At 42.6% G+C, this 22,116-nt stretch overlaps 1 protein-coding gene across 1 annotated transcript in view; it reads left to right on the forward strand.

Moving 5' to 3' along the window:
• Nucleotides 1–22,116, forward strand: part of mbtps1 (membrane-bound transcription factor peptidase, site 1) — a 28,345-nt gene that overhangs the window by 522 nt on the left and 5,707 nt on the right. Inside the window, exons 2-16 of the mRNA XM_080475335.1 lie at nucleotides 6,620–7,193; nucleotides 8,776–9,042; nucleotides 10,896–11,102; nucleotides 11,697–11,807; nucleotides 12,078–12,187; nucleotides 12,327–12,443; nucleotides 13,801–13,868; nucleotides 14,790–14,892; nucleotides 16,669–16,820; nucleotides 18,537–18,698; nucleotides 18,973–19,117; nucleotides 19,301–19,489; nucleotides 20,697–20,869; nucleotides 20,963–21,078; nucleotides 21,695–21,851. Of these exons, the coding sequence (XP_080331461.1) occupies nucleotides 7,016–7,193; nucleotides 8,776–9,042; nucleotides 10,896–11,102; nucleotides 11,697–11,807; nucleotides 12,078–12,187; nucleotides 12,327–12,443; nucleotides 13,801–13,868; nucleotides 14,790–14,892; nucleotides 16,669–16,820; nucleotides 18,537–18,698; nucleotides 18,973–19,117; nucleotides 19,301–19,489; nucleotides 20,697–20,869; nucleotides 20,963–21,078; nucleotides 21,695–21,851 (2,255 nt within the window). The 5' untranslated portion in view covers nucleotides 6,620–7,015. The remainder of the gene's footprint in view (nucleotides 1–6,619; nucleotides 7,194–8,775; nucleotides 9,043–10,895; nucleotides 11,103–11,696; nucleotides 11,808–12,077; nucleotides 12,188–12,326; nucleotides 12,444–13,800; nucleotides 13,869–14,789; nucleotides 14,893–16,668; nucleotides 16,821–18,536; nucleotides 18,699–18,972; nucleotides 19,118–19,300; nucleotides 19,490–20,696; nucleotides 20,870–20,962; nucleotides 21,079–21,694; nucleotides 21,852–22,116) is intronic.

Below are 22,116 nucleotides of genomic sequence, written 5' to 3' on the forward strand. Positions count from 1 at the left end.
TCTATCGAGCTTCATTTCGATGGTGTCTAACGTTAGAAAGGATTCTTATTGTGTATTTGAATGCTGCGGACGCTCCAGCTAAACTGTGTGTTTTGTAGTGTTTGGTTTGCTTAAGGAGTTAACGCACGACGAGTGTGTCGTTAACAAACGATGTCGGGGGAATCGTCAAGTTGTGCGACGTGCAATGCAGGAGCCGCACAAGATGCACGAAGAAGCCGTAACACAAGATATCATGAACTTCTGCATGTTCTCACTTGGCTGTTTTGTTCGAGCATGCCAAAAGCCTCATCTGCAGATTATAATCTGTATACTCCAGATTCCTTCTCCTCCTCGCGTGCGGCTTCTTGTTTTGCTCTGGTTTGGAGCGTTATAGTGAAGCGTCACACATCGGGAAAGTACCAGGACGCACAACAACGTGGATGTTCAAGACTTTAGAAAATAACACATTATGAAATTGTGAACCCACTCATCACATTCAGTTAACAATCAAATTCAATGGCTTTGCTGCTGTTTATATTCATATTTGAGCTATTTCATAGATGTAGGTACAACTCAGCATAAAAATGTGCGAATTCAGTTTTCTGAACAGAATATACTCTGAAGTTGTGCAACTCCTGCCTTCAGGACACTTGGAACATTTAAACATGTGAAGCACATTTTGTTGCAGCTTTTATTCTGTTTATTTTGTTCGTTTCTTTTACTAATTTATTCCACTTGCACGCTGTAATTTTTGAGTTCAGCTTTACACGATCCCAGTCCAAACCCCATCGGCTGTATTTGTGCAGTGATGAATCACAACTTCCAGTAAATCTGTCTGATGACAATGTTTGAGATCTTAAATTTTTTCCGCATTTGTTTCTTATTTTTTTAAGCTGCTAATCCTTTCCGCGTTTTCATGCATTCTTTTTGCTTGTCGTTCTTCTGTCAATTTGGCCGATTTATGATCTGTGACACGAAGAAGTGCAGATCCATGCACGCTTTCAGTGCACTCCCCGGTTGTCATAAAATAACTTTGAAGAATTCACAAAAGAATACACCCCGAAGCTGTAAAACTTCCTCAGTGCAAGACACTCATCACACTTAATGAGTCATGCTCTTTGGTGGCTGTGGAGTACTTTGTCCTTCAGATTTTATTCTTACGATCTCTATTCCTTCTCGAAATGCGTTGGTTTTCTCAATGCAGTGTGTACTTTTAGAGTTAAACCCACTCAAATTCCCTTTGACCGTTTCCACGAGGGAATGAATCATAACCTCCAGTATTTCTCTCAAGTGGATAACGCTGTTCTAGATCTCTCTTCTTTCCTTTGTTTGTGTGATGGGTTTTTCTTAAACTTCTAATCTTTTGTCTCGAGGGTGCACGCAGTTTTTTTTAGATTTTGACTGTTGTGCGGGTTGTTTTAATCAAATCAATAACTACAACTCACAATAGAAGCACAACGACCTGAAATCAAAAAACCAGATCACAATATATCCCGAAGCTGTGCAACTCCTCGCTGCTGGGTGGCCATCGTATTCAGGCCCCGTTTACGTGACGGTGTTTCCAGTGTAAACGCATAGTCTTCGACGAAGTTAGGTTCCGGGTGACTCAACTATGGCCCTGTTTACACGACAACGTTTCACGTGACAACACCTAAGCCGCTAAAATATGGTGTGCATGCGCAGTACCAGTGTTTCACAAAAGTCGCACTGTCCTCCATCTACACAAAGACGGAGATGGAGTGTTGAGAACGTTGTCTTCACCGCCGTTTCCAGGGAACCGAAGCGTTTTGGAAAAGTTCCACTTTGGAAACCGTTGTCAAAAAGTTGCGTTTTCAGTGGCTCCAAGCACCGTTGTCATATAAATCCTAAAACACGACGGAAGTTTTCACTTAAACACGGGGCCTCAGTCGTGATGCAATTTGATCACAAGATTTATTGTACTTTGCTGTCACATTTCAGTCAGTTTGGCTGTTGTGTGATGTACCGTGTATCCCTGTGTGACAAACCGTAGAGCAGATTCACGCTCTTCTATCTGAATCATAGCTGTAATTCATGAGAGACATAAAGACTTTAAAATTCAGAAAAGAATAAAAAGAGAACCTGCGTAACATTTTGCTGCAGGGCACGCAACACATTTACCTATTGAAGCAGGTTTGACTGGAGTTCTCACATATTTAAGCAATTTATTCAATATATTTAGTCAACCTGAGCTCACATCCATCCCCATGAGCTGCACTCACGCTGATGAACGATTGATCTGCGCTTGCTTGGGGGATGGGTTTGCTTTCTCGCTCCTGATCGTTTTTCCTGGCGCTTTCATGCCATTTTTTGTGGTATGCTGTCGTGTTGACACAAGTGGTCCCAGCCTGTCTTTTACAGCCCAGCCCCTAACCAGTGGGGGCTATTTTTATAGCCCCGGGTCTGAAACCAGGAGTCGTTGGGACCCGCATTGTTGTTTCGTACAGATCCTGCCTTGAGCCGGAACTAGTGATTGCCCCCCCCGTTGGACTAGACCAGACTGAAGGCGTTTAATTATATTGTCCACACCCATATCATTTGCGTCTCTTCATATCTGAAGTCTATATTTGCTCTATCATTACCACTCAGTGGGGGGGAGACTTGTGACCACACACATACAGCAAAAGGTTGTGTGGGAGTGGAAAGTTTGGATATTGTAAATGTAAAAAAGATGGAAATGGGAGACTTAAGCTGGCTTTGTGTTGTCGGTTTTTCTACTGAGAAGGTGTAGCGGTGTCCTTTCTCTTAAAAGCACTTATGTTGCAGCTTTATACATATTGTGTTCGGAGTTTAAAGATGGAAACAATAGAAGAGCTTCATATCTTTGTCAGCCTCATTCCAAAGGTGTAATATTATATTATAGGTGTTTTTATTGTCCTGCAGCAATACATAAGGTTAAAAATACTCAATTCAACTCAAAAACATTTCTGTTGAAAACGCTTAACTCCTGAAGCTTCTCTTCCGTCCGAATCCTGGGCTTCATTAAACGAGAATTCGGTGGTTTGATAATTAAAAGCATTTGGAGTTGCGGTCTTGTCCACCTTAATGCTCAATTTCAAAGTGTTTACATGCTACCGAGTCACGGTCTTGATTTGTTTCTGCTTCTTGCCTTCGCTGCAATCTGAACTAACTTGTATATCAGCTGTCAGGCGGCATTCAAACGTGTCCTACAAACACGTTGAAGGTGTTTGACATGCTTTCATCCGACGACGACGGCGGTGAATGAATTCAGGGACGCGGGCTCACAATAGAGCCATGTCAGTCTTGAGGATCATGGCTATACAGGCACACAATTGTCACAGACAGCAGAGCGGCAAACTCCCCTCAGCAAACATGTTGCACACGTGCTCAGCGCAGGAATAAAGCTCTGCAGTCAGGGAGCAGCCGGTCTGGGTCATCGGGTGCTTTACAGGAAGGCTTATCGGCAAAGTATAGGCTGAAAATGAGGATGGGAGGGTGTTTATATTTTTGGAAATAAGACACACCTTGTACTTTTGTTGTTGTTCCTCCGGCAGTCACCTGTCCTGCAGGACGGGAGGGACGACCTGGGCTGGTTGTCCTCAACAAATATCAGGTGTGATCATCAGGGGGTTGAATCAGTGCATCAACGCATAATTTATCACAGTTCTACCAGATTCTTGTGACTAATGTATACACGGCATGTTAATATCGCGACAACGATACATTCTGAAATGTGGTACAGTCCCATTGTCTTACAATCTCAAGGTGTGTGTGAGTAGATATTTCATGGGTGATGTCAGGTGTGTCAACACTGGTCACATGGTAAAATGTGCCAGGTAATGATAATTCATTTACTTTAAGTCATTTTTTGTGATTGAATAAACAAACTATGTGAAATTGCATTAGTATTCAGAAAAAGTGCAGAAGACAAATCTTTACAAAAATAATTGTATGCTCTGGTTTTTACTCCGTTGACACGAAGCTGAGTTCAGCAAGCTGGCGTGTGTTTTGTTGGTTTCTGTTGGTGTGTATTTCATTACTGGGTTGTCCAAGCCTCAGGCCAGAAGGAAATGGCGGTGGACCTTCCCAGAACTGCCCTTTTGATGCAGTCCAGGTGGAGGCAGGAGGTGTGTGAGGGTTTGGTGGTCATATATCTCACATAGTTTCAGGTGAGACAGGCCGCCTCGCTCTTTCTATCTTTGTTTCTGTGAGTCTGTGTTGTGCGTATGTTATGTGTTGTGTGCATGCTGTGTGGCTCCCGGGGAGGCGGATGTAGGATGGGATTGCAGCTCAACATTGTTCCCGATCGGGCTTTGTAATGTCAAAGCAGCTTATAGATTGTCTGTTATATTTCAAGTCGCTTCACCACATCTGTGATTGCCATGTCCACCTCCTAGGTTAGATAAAGGCTTATCTCGGTGGACGTGCTCTATCGAGTTACAAGGTTGTTCCCTGCGCGCGGCGCAAACTCTTCTCGAGCGGCTCAATGGGGAGTGTATCGTCAATAACGCATTGTTCATCTCTGCATGTGCCCTTCCTTCGCTGTGGCACAGCAGCAGAGGAAATGCTCCTCTTTATGAAGACGACAAGATGGAATAAATGGGAAAGCAAAGACTACATGATGCCGTTTTCCTAAATGTTAACGGAGAATATAAACGGTGAACTGACAAGTTTGTCAATCAAAAACAAGTTTCAAAACTATGTGATTGGAAAGGCAGTGAATTTATGAGGCAGATTGGCTCGATGACAAGGAACAGCTGAATAGACAAAGTGCCACTGGCATATCAGAGCAGATATTTTCATATCTGCATTGCATATGTGTTTGGCAGAGATACTGTATTGCAATGCAGAGCAATATTGTCACTCCCATCATCTTATCTTGGAACCGCTCTGAGATATTCTGGAGGAAGTAGAACATGATCACGCCTCTTCCTTCTACCAGCAGGAGGTGGAAAAGTGCCTTTGAAGGACACAAATAGCTTTCTTATTAATTCTTTTCCCACTGTTGGTCAACAATCTCACCAGTGCTTCAGCAGGCATGTTTTAAAGAAACGATCTCTGTTGTGCTGAATGAGTCTGTGTGACTTGCAGCTCAGGTTTTCCTGATGGTCACTGTGTCACTACGTCCCCGTTGTCGGTCAGAACGCCTCATTCTTGAACCAATTCTTGAAACACTTGAACACCAGCCCATGTCCACAGGACTGCAAAGTTTCGATCACATTTGCTTGTACACGGAAATGCAAGAAACGTTGAAGATACTCTAGTTTGTTTAGCTGCATGTTTTATTGAAACTCTCTCCAGCTATTGTTGCTGTCATGTTCCTTCTTGACTTGCTTGTCCCACAGTGCAGCATCCTCCAGATGCAGCATTTTAAAGTCTTTGAATTAGGGTTGAGCTGTTTGGCGATTGTCGGAATGAACAGTGACTTTGGGAGCTATTTTTAAAGAAAAAAAGGCATTTCCAGTGGCTCTTAGCACTATTGTTGTGTAAACGGACACCCACAGCCTAGTGTTTTCCGTTTTTACTTGAAAACATGTTATGATACAGAGAGTTGGGTTGAATCTAAACTGCAACATTCAAATTTCAGCCGAAACTCAAAGTCAAATCTTCAAGAACTCTGGAAAATGCCACAGACGCAAATACGATGACGGCCAAAGCGAACATATCTGCAGTGTGTTCCCGTATTATGTTCCTTTTCTGCATAGGCTTTTTTTTTTTTCCATTTGTTTTCACTTTATGGTTGCACTCTGCAATGGCATTTTTTTTTATTTTTTCATCGGCCCTTAGGTGAATTTTATTTTATTATTTATGATTTATGTTCCGTTTAATTTTGAACTGAAAGAATTGCTCACACATTGAAAATAGAAATGGCAATAGAAATAAGTTTTCCCTGACATAATGAATTAACGATTATTAATTTTTAATCAATTTAATAATTGTGAGTTCAATATTGAGCCAAATAATCCTTATTCACATTTTGGCCATAATTGAGTGGCTTGTTACATCCAGCGCCTGTAGCTGGCCTCTCATTTGCCCCAGCACTGTTCACTGGGTACCCCTGATGCTCAGTCAGGTGTTTGCAGATCAGATCCAGCATGTTCCTCTTGTTCCTGAGGCCCCCCGTGTCGATTGTTATCACGCAGAACTCAACATAACACCAGGAGTTGAATGTGAGACTACAGAAATTAAGACAATCCCTAATTTCCAGATCTTGTCTTTATGTCTGTATCAAGTTGGAAAATTATATTATTACCTTCTTCCTCTCTTCACCTATAAAACCTGGATTTCACACATCTTTGGAAATTAGCTTGTGGCCTGCACTTAATGGGGGTGTAACTTTTGAATCCATGGTTGTTGCACTCTGGTTCTTGGATTTCTGCCATCAGATCCAGATTGTTTTGCAGCTGCTGTGAAACTGACTCATGTCCATAGCTCACAGTATTTACTTCGGAGGTCACAAAATCAATTTTCCATGGAAGTGGTCAAATGAAAGTCCAGCTATGATAGTAAATCTTGCAACTACTCGATAGTTGCTACAGATTGTTCTTTCAAAGTGCCTTCAAGTGATTCTGTTTTGTAGTGCTGTTTGAGTACTTTTATTTAAATGTCAACTTGTCTTTATTGTAATTAATTATTTTGTGCGTTTCTCTTTTTTCTCCAGATAAAAAGAAAAAAGGATTGCATAAGAGCTCCAGACCGACTCGAGCATCCGTCACTGCGATCACCGGCGTTCCTTCCAACCATCCACCGCTCCTGATCGCTGCCTGATTCCTCCAGTTTTCGTCATGGCGCTCATGCTCTGGCTCCGGCAGCACCACTGAACCACCACCCTGGACCTCCACCATGGAGAGGAAACGCAGAAAGAAATTAATCTAGCTGCTCGGGCCATTTGCATTATGGACTCATTTTTCGAGCTGTGGACCTGAAATGCTCTGTCCCAACCCCTGACCCCCTCCCCCACCCTCCCCCCCACCCTCACCTGGACAGCCAAGGCTTTCATCAGCTGCTGTCACAGTTTGTGCTCAGACAGTTGGCTTGCACTGTTTCAGAACTCAAAATGCTGCTGCTCTCTGTGTGGGTGTCCACGCTGCTGGCGCTGCTGGCAGGTTTTCTGCCTGCAGTGGGGATGGAACCATTGGGAGGGGCCAACAAGGAGCCCCTCCCCTCACCGTCTGGCTCCAACTGCTCCCAGTTAACGCTGAAACTGGAGTTCTCCTCAAAGGTGGTGGAACACGGTAAGGTTGTTTTAAAGTTTGGACTAATTACAGAAGTCTCCCTGACGCAGCTGTCGGCATCCTTTATTGTCGAATTAAACACTTTTGTCCCCCTTTTAATAATTCAACTTTGTCTGGAGTTACAAAAGATATTTAACTTTCAAAATCAAGATAAAATGCTAAATGGAATTTACTTACATAGTGGAGATGGGAATCGAACAGGCAACCTTCCAATTGGGAGATGACCGCTCTTCCACTGTAGTTAGTAGGTATATCACATGAGACACTTAACATGAGTAGGTCGACTTTACAATAAGCTTCATACTTATGAGAGGATGTGGGATTTCTCAATATTTTCGAAATTTAACATGATTTCTCATAGTAATGTGATCAAATATTACCAACTTATACCAATCCACTTGAAATTGCCTTGGAAGCAATATGCTACTATCAAGTGTTTTGCTATCGCTATAACCTTTATAAATGTCTGAGAGTCTGATGTGATGACAGAGGTGTAATGCATCAGGATAAAATAAAAGGTCACAACAGTGTACAAACTTCATTGACTGAAAATCATTTTTTTCTTTACATCATCCAGTCTATGTCTTTGTCTATTCATTCAGTTTAAAGCAATTAGAAGGATGATGCAATCCAGTGTATCTCAGAGGAAACATTTTGAGAACCACTGAGCTATGAAAGACGGACATCGCCCATTCTTGTTTTCACTTAGTGCCAGTCGATACGCCTTCAACTGTGATGTCATTTGTGGGTTTGAAATGTGCTCATTGTGTAGCAGTAGCAGAGAGTGACTGTGATTGGCCGGGGTAGAGACCCACAGGCGAGTCAACGACAGAAAACCTTGAGAAACAGAGTGAAATACAGTGAAAACACGTAACATATCAACAGGTTTGAAGTTTTTCCCACTGTTGTATGAAGTATGTCTCATTTACAGTTCAACTTTATCACTCACCACTTTAAAATTACAGCCATTAAAAAATCTTGATGCTGAACATTGAACATTAAACACTCCCCCGCCCAGAAATCCAGACTTTAGTTTTACTTTCAGACAAGCACAGCTGCACGCAGCATTAAAAACCCAACTATATGTTGAGCATTCGAGCACTGAAATGAGTGATAACTGTTTTTAATTCTTCTTCATTGTCACGTTGATGTGGTCATTGGGAAAGTTAGTTTACACCAGGAGAGCGTATTTGAAGTGTAGTCCCCCCCCCCCCCCCCCCAACCTTTCTATTTAATTTGTGTTTTGCACTGCTTGATAGTCAGGATGTCCCTGATGTCGCTCCGGCAAAAGATTTCCTCCTGATACAGAAATACCAGACCTATTTGTCTTTTTTGAAACGCAAACAAACAACTTGGTAGCTTTTCCCCGCTCAGTCAATTGTCTTCAAATCTTGCCTTTTGTGAAGTAGCTGGTGCCAAATCAATAGCGAAAAAGACATTTGTTTTCCGAGACATTTGTCATAGTCAAACCGTTTCCATTACTGAACCAACTTCGTGTTTAGTTACAAAGTTCTGAGACTGATCTACGATTCCCCACTTGATGCATGCTTTTCATTTCTCTCCCCTCTCTTTTTCTTTGCAGAGTACATCGTAGCATTTACAGGGTATTTCTCCGCCAAAGCGCGCAGCCTGTACATTAGCAGCGCCCTGCGGGGCTCCGGGAACGACGGCGCGCTTGAGTGGCACATCGTTCCCAGAGAAAACCCGGCCTCCGACTTCCCCAGCGACTTCGAGCTGGTCCACTTCCGCCAAGCTTCTCCCAGCAGCCTGCTGACCTTAGAGGACCATCCGTACATCAAGAGGGTGACGCCGCAGCGCAAAGTGTTCCGCTCGCTCAAGTACATTCCCTGTGAGTCCGACAATATGGTGTTGTTGTGTGGGGGAATAAGGATCACAGTGTTTCCCGGTTTGGCACGTCGACCCAAGAAATGTAAAACTCTGAAAAGATGGAGGCCGGCGCTCACAGACTGCGTCTTTGTTCAGGGGGAGGATGTGTTTCCCCCTCCGCACTGTTTGTGGTGCACAAGCAGATTGTACGTCTTAATGTGAGGTGCAGGCCAGCTGAGGGAGAGTTTGTGTGGCTTTGGGGGAGGGGAGGGAGGACAGAGAGCGTCTGTTTGCTCACCCTGTGTGGGTGTAGGTGAGTCGGTGCTGGACTGGGGGGGGGGGGGGGGGGGGGGGGGGTGTTTGGGGGCGCGCGCCACACCCTATGCCTGGCAATGGATGAAAGACTTCAGTGTGCCTCCAGCCCTCATGTACATTGTAGAGTCATACTGCATGGCTCTTCTTTTTATTTGTCAAGGGTAATAGTGGGCTGCACACTCCCCTCACAGCAACAATATTCCTGGTTTGAGTCCTGAGTTTGGAGTTGTCTCTGTGTGGAGTTTGCTTGTTCCGTTCATGTTCGTTACTTTTCAGACAATTTAGAGAATCTGTCACAGAATATTGATGGGCCGATGGGATTATAGATTAAGTCACATACCATAATACAAAACTTTCATCTTCCAAAGTTTAGTGTGAAGTATGGCTTCACCAATTGATCATTTTCAAAATATATTAATACTGTGATTGTTTTCTTCAATATTTAGTGAATTGTTTGGTCAAAAAAACTCTTTCACTCACAATCAGCTTGGCTCCATTTCTTCACTTAAATAAAGCTGGTATAGAAAATGGATCGATTGCTGCATGTTGCCAGGCTCCCAATGAAAGAGTAAAATATTTGACATCCAGTCATCCTAAACATAAAATTTTCAGTAGTCGTCCTTGTTCACCTTTTGAATTGTACTTAGAATAGAATATAATGTGAAGAACCTTCAAAGCCATCAGTTTTCCACCTTTTCACCCTCAATAATACATTAACTTCGAAGCTTCATTGGAACTTAAAACATTTCAAGGACATGTCTGACTCATTCTTTTATCTTTTTGTTACCCAACTTCTGGTGTCGGTGACCTTTTTGCTTTTATGAGTGTGATTGAACACCGTTCTCTCAAGTGTGTCTCATCAAATTCAAATTATGTGCAATTACATAAATATTTATAGCAAGACGGTCAGTTGTCCAGGTCACGTTGAGTCTGATGTTATGCCCACACAGAATGAGGCCATTTAATCTCTACACAGAAAGGCCAAGCCTGAATTTAAAAGGGGGATATTGTTGCTTTGAGGCACGAGAGCAAAACCGCTATTGAGAGCAAGCTTTTTTAGGCTGAATGAAAACTGCATTTATATACCATGTTAAAAACCATAGGGTTAAAACTTTTATCTAATGAGAGTATAAAATAACAAACCTACAGAATCTTCAGCTGAATACCTGAGTCAGTGTTGCCTGTGTTTGTGATGCATGAGCTGTGGTGACTCTGAATTATTAGAAGAGACGATTCGAGTGGAAAAGCCCCGCAGGCGTCTCTCCTTTCACTCCCATCGCTTTTCCTGTCCCAAGTAATTCCAGTTGTCTTAAATTAGACTGCTGTGATCAGCCTCACATCAGAGCTAATAGATGGAGGGAGGAGCGGAGGCGGAGGACAGATGTAAAGAAGTCACTCGCAACGAGGGGATCAGAGCTTGATGAGTGCGATTAGGTTAACAAGAAGATTAGGCTGTCTGCGGGAGGAGCCGCAGTAATGACAACTCCGACTCTTGTCAACTTATCTGTAACGTAAGTAAGTGTTTATTAATGCGTTCTCTCTCTCGCTCTCGCTCTGCAGCGCCGGAACCTGCTGCGCCTTGCAACGCCACACGCGGGACCCAGTCGTGGCAGTCGTCCCGCCCTTTCAGACGCTCCAGCCTGTCACTCGGCTCGGGGTTCTGGCACGCCACCGGGCGCCACTCCAGCAGGCGTCTGCTGCGGGCCATTCCCCGTCACGTCGCACAGATCCTGCAGGCAGACGTGCTCTGGCAGATGGGACACACTGGTGAGCAAGTGACCGGTGACTTAGATCGTGACACGCAGTGGAATTTTAAAGCGGCGGTGGGCAAGTCGAATGTGGATGTTCCAAAAACGCACCTCTCTCTGCTGGCAGGCAATCTGCTTCAACCGCAAGGTTTTGCATTCAGTTTCTTTTACAACCTGAAGAAAGTTATTAGTATGCACATCAACTAAGTTATGGTGCAACAAAAAACGGCAGCAAAACTTCATGGTGGGCCAAAACAACAAGCAAAACACTTGTTCAAAAAGCTTTAACCTCCTAAGTTTTGTGAAAAGAGTTGATTTTCTGTGATCATACTTACACCAGTGCCAAAGCTTGTTGTCTACAGAGCTTATTATCGCCTACATCCTTGTGCTATACATGAAATTCTCTCAGATCCAGGTTCTGGTTATGTGTGTAGGCAGTGTGTAAGTAAAACCTAATAAGGTAGAATATGCATATAGTGACGAATACTGGGTTAGCAGAAATACACACTCCTCAATGGGTTAATTTGTGTTTTCATTCTTTGCTATTGGTTTAGTGTAACTGGTGAATGAAACGGAGTGGCGTGTCCTACCGTGTGTTTGTGTTTGTTCGCAGGTTCTGGTGTGAAGGTGGCTGTGTTCGACACGGGCCTCAGTGAAAAACATCCACATTTCAAGAACGTAAAGGAAAGAACCAACTGGACGAATGAGAAGACGTTAGATGATGGTGAGAAGGAAAAAAAAACCCAAAGCATGCTTCTGTATGTATGGGCATTTTGTTAATACCATGTTATACGTTATGTCTTCAGTGAATTAAATGACTCTTTATCCAATATTGAGAGTGACTTAGTTTAATGGAGAGCTGGAGTCACCTGAGGGTGATTGAGGGGTTTGAAGACACTCGATTAGTTTTTGATTGTGTAACATATTAAGAATGAAAAGCTAATATGATCATCCGCTTGTCTTGGTTTTTCTCTGTTTTTTGTTTATTTTTCAGGCTTGGGCCACGGTACATTTGTAGCAGGAGTGATTGCGAGCATGAGGGAGTGCCAGGGCTTCGCTCCCGACTCTGAGCTGCACATCTTCAGAGTGTTCACCAACAACCAGGTACTTACTTGCTCCATAAACCTGTGTATTTCTTTTAATGCAGCACATAAGAAACAAGCTCCCTCCTTTTACAAACTCGCATTACAAACTGCTATTAAAATGGTCTGTGGCTTGTATTTGTCCCTCCCCCTCATCCCAGGTTTCGTACACCTCGTGGTTCCTGGATGCTTTTAACTATGCCATCCTAAAGAAGATTGATGTACTCAACCTCAGCATTGGGGGACCCGACTTCATGGACCACCCTTTCGTTGATAAGGTGATACACTCTTCTTTGGAATAACCCAGAAACCCCTTCCTTTTGTCACAGTGAGACACAGGGGAAGCGTGCTAACGACTGACCAGGTAGATCACAGCTGTAAGAAGATGTATACATGCTTGTTTGAACATGAAAATGGCTCCTCTGCGTCTCGCGCGTCTTCCACAATGCGTTAATGAGGTGGAAAATGAGCAGGTCAGCTGTCAGCGCGAACGGGTCAGAGCAGCACTTCAACGTGTTCACTCTGCTCGCCGAGGAGTGCTAAAGCAACATGCTGCCTGCCATCGCAACTGTGGAATATAGAAAAATCTGCTTTTTTTTTTTTCCCTTTTATAAATTATCAGCCCAGAGGCGTTTCTGTTCTGAGACAGGGTGTAATGGGTGCAGTGCGTCCCATGATGGATTGGCTTGTTCTCACGATTAAAGTCTGCTGTGTGAAAGGAGCAGGAAGGTAAACCATTGTAACAAGATTCATGTCCCTGGAATCTTTCTGGCAAAGAACTGAAGTCCATCAATTCTCCTGCACCGTCGTCTGGGTGTGACCTTCATACAATATTATCTCAGAAACGAGTCATTTTAAATGGTGAATGAACTTCACCTACAAACAGTTTAAGCAGCTTTAGAATGGCTGTGCGATTTTGGCAAAAACGCCTTCGACTGCAGCTTAAATCAGCAGATTGCTGTTGTCCTGGTCATGTGGCCAGATGGAAATTTCACTGCAACGAGCTACAGTTGTACATTGATCAGACTAAAACAACAGTTTACAGGTTTCCAGCAGAGTACATTCCACATTCTCTGTCCACCCTTCCTTGCACATTATTTTGAACAACTTAATTCTTGGTATTTTGTGCATTGATATCAATCATACTGATTGTCACCACCGATTCACAGATTACAAGCTTCTAACCACACAATGTAGAGGAGACTTTACAGTGTTATTCATCCCTCCACACACGGTTGCACACCAATGGGCTGCCGTGCGAGGTGCTCGCATACCATTGTGAGCAACATCAGATGTAATCTTGGCCCACGGGACTTTGATGTACAAACAAGCAGAACCAGGGCAACAACTTCTTTTTTTAAATAAGGATTGGACAGCAACCCGCTCAACCACCTGAGCCACAGTTCATTGGTGTTGTTTAACCAGTGCAGCTCGGTTGTTAGATGACTGTCAATGTAGGTGGTTCGATTCCCCATCAACAACCCTTGGCACAGTAGCCGCTGTAGTATGTTTTGTGCTTTTGGAAAGAAATGACTGAATGTTACTGTTCACAAAAAGCACCTTGAAACTGCCCAAGTGCTTTAGATTCAGTCACCATCAGGAATTATCAATGTGGTTTCCTTTCTCCTCTGACAGGTGTGGGAGCTGACAGCCAACAGAGTGATCATGGTTTCTGCTATCGGCAATGACGGGCCTTTGTACGGGTATGTCGCTCTTTACCTCTCCCAACAGCAGTGTTCTATTTCCCAAACAAAACTCAAATCCTTACTGTTCTGATCAAGACCACCACATGTACGAGTCAAAGGTTTTTTTTAATCGATTCAAAGACCTTTAGTTTTTCCAACTTGTGTTGGGTACAGCATTTCATTTTGTCCATTTTTTAGTTTTCACGTTAAACACATCACTAGTTTAGAGGTTTACTTCACCTCATTTGATAGAAAAGTCGTATTGATAGTTGACTGTCCTTGTTAGTCTATTTAATTTCACTTTTTATCATAAACATATTGTTATGACACACATGATTTGAGTATTACTTGACGCATCCACTTTCATGTCCTTGTTGATCATCATAAACAGATAATCAGTCATTTAAATACAGAATTAAAGTGTAAAATAATACACTAACAAATGAAAAATATCCTGATGCTACACATTAAGTTAAGCAGGAAAACCTCGGCTAAAATAATAGACCGGTTGTGCTCTACACACTCCAACACCAGCCAAATGAATTACCACATACGACCATTTTATGCGACATACACATCCTGGAAAACTACATGCTGAGAGTTTTACATTTTCGAGCCCAACCCTGAAAAATAGGCTCGTTTTGAAAAGACGTCTAACAAATCAAACTTCAGACTAAAAATGCAATTAAAAGAAAAAGTAATGACGAAACACTTCAGAAATATATCGGAAATCAAAAATACATGAATTAAAGGAAATACAAATGATTCCATAGAGGAATTAAACAATAATAAGAGGATACACAACATAAGATTTAATGTATTGTTGTTATTGCTAAACATTGCTGATGTCAATGCAAAGAGCTCCAACCAGTAGAAAAGAAGTTAAGCCGTTTAAAAAGTTAAGCCGTTTAAACTAATAAAAGCCTGTCTTTATCTCAGCACCTTGAACAATCCTGCAGATCAGATGGACGTGATCGGAGTTGGAGGAATCGACTTTGAGGACAACATCGCACGGTTTTCCTCCAGAGGCATGACCACATGGGTGAGTTCCAGCGGCGATACGCACCGACACTGCGGGGAATAAAGACACTGTGCAGGTGAAAGAAAGCAGTCCTGTGGGTGTTGGAGGATAAGACCCAGGGTTCGCTGTGATACATATTTAGTTAAATGTTTTGAGCCACATTTATCAAGTTGTGTTTTTTTTTTTTTAGTTCAGGAGCATAAAATCACAGCTCATCCAGGCTTTTATGTCTTTAAGAGCAGCTGATCAGGTTCGTAAATGGAAAGCACACATTGAAAAGATCTTTCTTCTTTTGTTGTTCCCAATAAGCGCTAAAAACAGATCATAGAGCATCTTCCTCCAACTAACTTTTTTTTTTTTTTTTTTTTTTTTCCCCCTTGTCCTGTTCGGCAGCTTGGGCCAACAATATGATGTGATTGAGAGCCTTCGGAGTCAGAACAGTTTTTGGTCTTGCAACTAACTTATGTCACTTACTGAGACAATTCCTCTTCAAAATGATTCACACAGCTAATGTGACACAGCAACACTACCATGAAAAAACTTTTTTCACTGTCATACAGAATAAAAAGTGACATGAAATATCTTTCCTAAGTACTGTGGTTTGTAAGCTATTTATCAAAACATACTGGTACAAACAACCTGGGACCACTAGATGTCACTGTATAACAACAAAATTCTGCTACAATACCACAGAAAAGCCTTCATTACTGCAGTTTTTGTCAGCACAAGCAAAAATGTTAAAGCTACACAGCAGAACTCAAAATGTAGGGAAATATACAGCAGTTGCTAATAAATGCATCTTTTCAAACAGAATGACTTTTTTTTTTTTGACAGATGTGACTTATGATGTGACTCAGGTGCAACCTATATTGTAGAAAACAAGGCAACTAGTTACTGTCAGTAACTTAAAGTAACTTCACTCTTTTCTTTTTTCCCGTCCAAACAATTTAACATGTGGACGAACCTCTAACCCCGAGATCTGCCCCTTAGAACTTTGAGCTCGTCAAACCATAATGTAAGCTCCTTATCCCTCATCTGCATTCTATCAGCCACTTACCCCCCACGCACACGCACACTCACACACACACACACACACACACACACACACACACACACACACACACACACACACACACACACACACACACACACACACACACACACACACACACACACACACACACACACACACACACACACCTTTTTTTTATTAAATTTTTTTTAAATCAGTCGTACTTACTGATCCCATCAGGTTCTCTGCCCCGCCGATCACCGCCAGCCAGCCATGACGAAGCTCCAACTTTCCCACAGTGAATCTTTCCTTCTTTCCTTTTCTGTCATGATGGTTTTGTTTTGGTTCTTTTTTCACATTGGTCACCGTCCCATTTACTCTGGCGAAATGCCAACATTTTTAACTGCAGTAGAGCTTTTGTGGGAGAGGCGCAGTGGCTAGAAGTCGCCTGTTTGCCCAGAGTGTGACTTGACGGTGTAGGCGGAATGACACAAAGTCAAACGTGCATTTAACTTATGAATCAGAGCTATTTTGATTTTGGAATTACAGCTTCATGCCTGTGTGTTCAGAATGCTGCTCTTGTTTGTGTGTAAATAGATGTTTGGCCGGAGCTTCACATTTCAGTTTAGGATAACTCGCAAACGTTTTTTTTTTTTTGTGTGTTTTGAGCTGCTTGGCTCCGTAATAAAACATAACGATTAAAATAACACAACTTGTCTGGGGGAAAAAAAAAAGGTTTTATTTTCTGCTCTGTGTGTATCTCACGTCGTGTCCCGTCTGTGCAGGAGCTGCCGGGGGGTTACGGACGAGTGAAGCCCGACATCGTCACTTACGGCTCGGGCGTCCGCGGCTCAGGGATGAAGGAAGGCTGTCGCTCGCTGTCCGGCACCAGCGTGGCTTCGCCGGTGGTGGCGGGGGCTGTCACACTTCTGGCCAGGTGAGTTGAATCAATAAGAGACAAGTGAACAACAGGAACTGTGTTAAGGTTCTGTGCATCTTGTGGGAGCAGTCCATGAAAAGTTTAGACATGTATGGGGATTATTCATGATGATGAACCTTGAGAGAAGCCACACAGGAGAACCATGCAAACTCCAGACAGAGGTAAACTCTACTGAGAGCCACCTAAACAAAGAAAATCGAGAAGTCATAAGACTTGCCAACAAGCAGTGTTTAGATCTGATCTGCAGCTTCACCACATTGTTAGATAAGCTTCTTCTCTGAGTTGTTAAAAGAAGTGATCTTTTTAAAACCCTCGGGTAGATCCGTTTATGTCAAGTCCTTTACTTGTCACAATTATACACAGTAAAATGTGCCCTGAAATGTTTTTAGTACTTATTCTACACCGAAACAACAATTTTAATAATAAGAGTAAAATAATAATAATCAAAAGCACACAGTAATGTTATTAATAATAATAAAACTAATACCTAAAGAAGCATCTATCAGAGGAGCAATGTCAGAAAGGCATACAATCGTTTCGATCTTTGGTGGTCAGAGGTGTCGGGTGGAGGAGAGACTTTTTTTCCCACAGATGCAGAACAAAAAAGATTTTTAAAAAAACTGTAAAGATTGTGGATTCTCTCTCTCTCTATCGCTCTCTAGTCCCGTCCATCTCATTCTGTGTATTTCTTACACTTGATTTTTCTCTCACCCTTCCTCTTTGTTTCTATCTCAAGTCATGCTCTCCTGCCTGTCTCTCTCAGACTCTCTTCATCTGTCTTCATCTTTGTCTCGCTCTTGGGTTGTCTGTTTCCGTCCCTCTTTCTCTGTGTCTCACCATCTGTCTTCATTTAGTCGATTCGTGCCTGTTTATCTTTCTGTCAGGACAATGGAACATTGGAGTGGAAAATATTACCCATTAACAACAATTATATTAATACCATTTATTTGTAGTGCACTTTACATTCAGAAATATCAAAGTGCGACAATATGCAAGGAAAAATGAAAAAAGTCAAATGTCCGATCACTTTTTTGAAGGACTGTAGAGTCTGCCAGGTTCTGGCAGTGAATTTTTGTCCATTTCCTCTGTGAGAGGAAACATCTGATGACGTGATGTCTTGCCTGTCAGTCGCGTGGACTCCTAATTCTCTGCTCAGAACCAAAGATGACGGAAATATTCACGTCATCAAGCAGCCGTAAAGGCTTAAAATGTCAAGTGTTTGTGTCTGGAATGATTATTCTGCGGCAGACCGGTCATGAAACGTGTCACATGTTGCCCTGAGTCGTTTGAGATGAAGTGCAGAGCTCTGCAGTGAAGCCGCTCGCTGACCCGTGCAGGAGTTTGACTTCAGAGGACACGTGTTGCGTAATACTGAAGCATGATATGGTTTAATTACCTCCAGTTTTGTAATCCTACATGAGCAGGCGGTGAAATGTGTCCCAGAGGACGGAGGCGTGTCCCTGACTAGTGTTTGGTAGCATTCTCAGTTTGTCACTTTCACCCTCTCCTGCTGCTGAAACTGAGCCCGTTTGTTCGCTCATGTTCTGTGGTTAAACTGCGCAGCATCCCTCGTCCGTCTCGGGATTCACACTCTTCACACCCATCCCTCGTCTTCCCTCCGGCTCTGCGCCGAATGAAAACAAGGGAATCCGACACCCGCAGAGTAGCTGATGCACAATGAGCTGAGCCAACCTGTCCTGTTCTGTCCCGCAGCACCGTGCTGAACCGGGAGCTGGTAAACCCGGCCTCCATGAAGCAGGCGCTCATCGCCTCGGCCCGCCGGCTGCCCGGCGTCAACATGTTTGAGCAAGGCCACGGGAAGCTGGATCTGATCAGAGCCTACCAGATCCTCAACAGCTACAGACCTCAGGCCAGGTATGGGAAAGTTCATGTTTAATGAAACCCGAGACAATCAAAGTGTGTTTAAATGCTGTCCTGCTCCTCTCGGTGTGGTACATTAATTAAATAACACGATAATAAACATCCTCCCAGTGGAGTCAGTCTCCTTTCTCTTTTGAGGTTTCTTTACTTCCACTAAATATACACAGTCTGAGACGATATGGTTCAACCTGACCTTCTGTAGATGAGCGGAATACACTTACTAAGTTTTGAATGAAGACAGTCGTAACAGGTCCTTGTCCCCTCTCAGTCTTTCTCCCAGCTACATCGACCTGACAGAGTGTCCATACATGTGGCCTTATTGCTCTCAGCCCATCTACTACGGAGGAATGCCCACCATCGTCAACGTGACCATTCTCAACGGGATGGGCGTCACCGGCCGCATCGTTGACAAGGTGAGCAGACGAGACAACTCTGATAAAGAAAAACAACCTTTCCCTTTCCCCGGGACTCGATGGCTGCCTTCAAGACGAGGCGCTCGTGCAATGAAGGACGGATGAAGGTGTAATCCTTCACTGACCTGCTTTTGCCGAACTCGCATCTTCGCTGGAAGCTAAAGGTCACTCTCTCCTGTTCAGCCCATCTGGCAGCCTTACCTCCCCCAGAACGGCGACCACATCGACGTGGCCGTCTCCTACTCGCCGGTGCTGTGGCCCTGGGCCGGCTACCTGGCCGTGTCCATTTCCGTGGCCAAAAAAGCGGCGTCGTGGGAGGGGATCGCCCAGGGTCACGTGATGGTCACGGTGGCGTCGCCCGCGGAAAACGACGTGAGTGAATGCAGCTTTTTTTTCCTGTTCTTTACAAGAAACTCATTACCTGGTTAATAGTCAGTGAATTATAATAAAAATTGCGTTTACAACCATGGCATCTAGTTCTTTGTGCTGCGATATTTCACTGTTTGTTCATTTGACCTTCATTCTGTATTTTCCGGTCTGCTGTCATAAATTACAATCTCCCCTGTCAATTCATCAGTTTTGATCTGTGATGCAACAGTTTTTGAAATGGATACTTCTTACCCATTATTTTAAAGTTTATATACAGTACACACTGTATATAAACAAGAAAACTATTAATGATTTTAACATTGTATCTTGGACTTCATCAAATAATACAGCTAAAATCACTGATGTAATTTCAATAGAATAAGAACACATATTTAGAAAATAAACCAACTCAAATGTCTCAGTTATTGGTTTGCGGTTTCATTTTTTTAGATTTCCAGGTTCGTCAATTATTGCTGAATTAATTAAGATTTTTAGATTCAAAAACATTAACATGAAAGTTTTGAGTCACATTTGGAAAAACCATTTCAATACGTTACCTATTTCTTGTAGAAATGAATTCCAGTTTGCTTTTAGCTTTTGATTTTATTTAAATTTTGGCCAACTATTTCTCAGATTCCAACACCTTATTTTTGCCCATTTTAGCTTGATTTTCTTTTTGCCTTGTAAATGAGTTGATCATTTCGCCAACAGAATTGTCCTTTGACAAGACTGAAAAATATTAAACAAGCAAAATGACTAGATTAATACAAAATATCTTCATTTTCTTATCTTATCTGGTAGAAATTTTTAACCATTGTTCAACAGTTTTAGATACAAATAGAATCATCTTTTCCACATAAAAAGAAAAACAGAATCTTTCTACTTTTCTGTGATAAAATTTTTTTATTCCTAATGATTAATTTCATATTTTAAACTAGTAATGTTCTATTTTTCAACCTTTTAAAGCCTGATATTGTAGTGATTTCTCCATTGTTTTAAGTCATCAATTCTAAGAGCTTAGCTTCATTTCATTTTCAATTCGTTAATTAATGGGCTCCTTGTGTTTGCTAATTCACAATTATACTTCAGTTTTTCACTATTTTACACGTAAGTCGTCATAATGTCCGCTGAGCTCCAGTTTGGTTTGTCTACAGAGTGTCTTCACTGTTTAACTTCTCCATGTCGTCTCCATGTCGTCCCCTTCTCGCAGTCTGAGGTGGGAGGCGAGCTGACCTCCACGGTCAAGCTCCCCATCAAGGTGAAGATCGTGCCGACCCCCCCGCGCAGTAAGAGGGTGCTGTGGGACCAGTACCACAACCTGCGCTACCCACCGGGTTACTTCCCCCGGGACAACCTGCGCATGAAGAACGACCCTCTGGACTGGTGCGTGTGTCTGTCCTGTATTCGTGTCCTCGTGTTAAACTATTCACCTTCAACTTGTTGTTTTGTTTTTTTATATTGTTTTTGTCTTTTCAGGAATGGCGATCACATCCACACTAACTTCAGAGACATGTACCAGCATCTGAGGAGTATGGGGTACTTTGTGGAGGTGCTGGGAGCTCCCATCACATGCTTTGATGCCAGCCAGTACGGTACGAGTGAACTGATGCAAAAGGCTTGCAGCGCCGCATTATGTAATAATGGTGCAATATGTAATGTGGGACATTTTTAACTCACTATGTAATTACGCCTCTCAGTGCCACTCACAATCTGGTCTGATTTCTTCAAGAAAATAGAAACGACTGGTGGAAATACTGATTAACTTGTAACTTTAACGATCTACCAGCCACAATGGCAGGTGATCTAAAAAGTTAAACCTGATTTTGTACCGTTATTATTAAAGATAGAATCATGTATAGGGATAAAGGGATAAATGTATTACATAATGCACCAAATTACATTTGAAAAAAAAAAAAAAAAAGTGGAATACCCACATTTTCTAATAACTGTTGCAATATGTAAGGAGTTATTACAAAATGCGTTCAAGACTTTTATAACAAAATGCGGCCGATTATTACAAAATGCGGCGATATTATATGATTTATTTATTTATGTATTATATTATTACATATTGCACCATAATGTGGCGCTACAGGCTCCTTCATCATAGTGACTCCAGCCCCCCCCCCTCCGAGTCTCAGTTGCTTATGGCTGAGAGGAAAATAACAGTAACAAACGAATGGACTGTTTGCCTCCGTGTCCCTGTAGGCACGCTGCTGATGGTGGACAGCGAGGAGGAATATTTCCCTGAAGAGATCACCAAGCTGAGGAGAGACATCGACAACGGCCTCTCCCTCATCATCTTCAGCGATTGGTACAACACCTCGGTCATGAGGAAGGTCAAGTTCTACGACGAGAACACCAGGTATCCTCCCACTCATTATAGAAACCTCAGGCCCGTGTCAAAGGTCACCGGAATCTATTTTCAGAGGGCGGGAGATGATTGATGGGGTCGTATGTAAAAGCACAAAATGCTTCAAGCAAATATTGAAAATGTCTTTTTTTTTTCTCGAGCCACAAAACATATTTAAGCTTTACAAAGAGGATAACGCAGCTTAGAAAGTTCAAAGTCCTTTTTTTTATTTATGCAAACTAACATTGTAGGTTAGGTCATCACTAAATTCAGGATA

This window comes from Lipophrys pholis (genome assembly GCF_963383615.2).
Source record: "Lipophrys pholis genome assembly, chromosome: 11".
Classification (NCBI taxonomy): Eukaryota; Metazoa; Chordata; class Actinopteri; order Blenniiformes; family Blenniidae; genus Lipophrys; species Lipophrys pholis.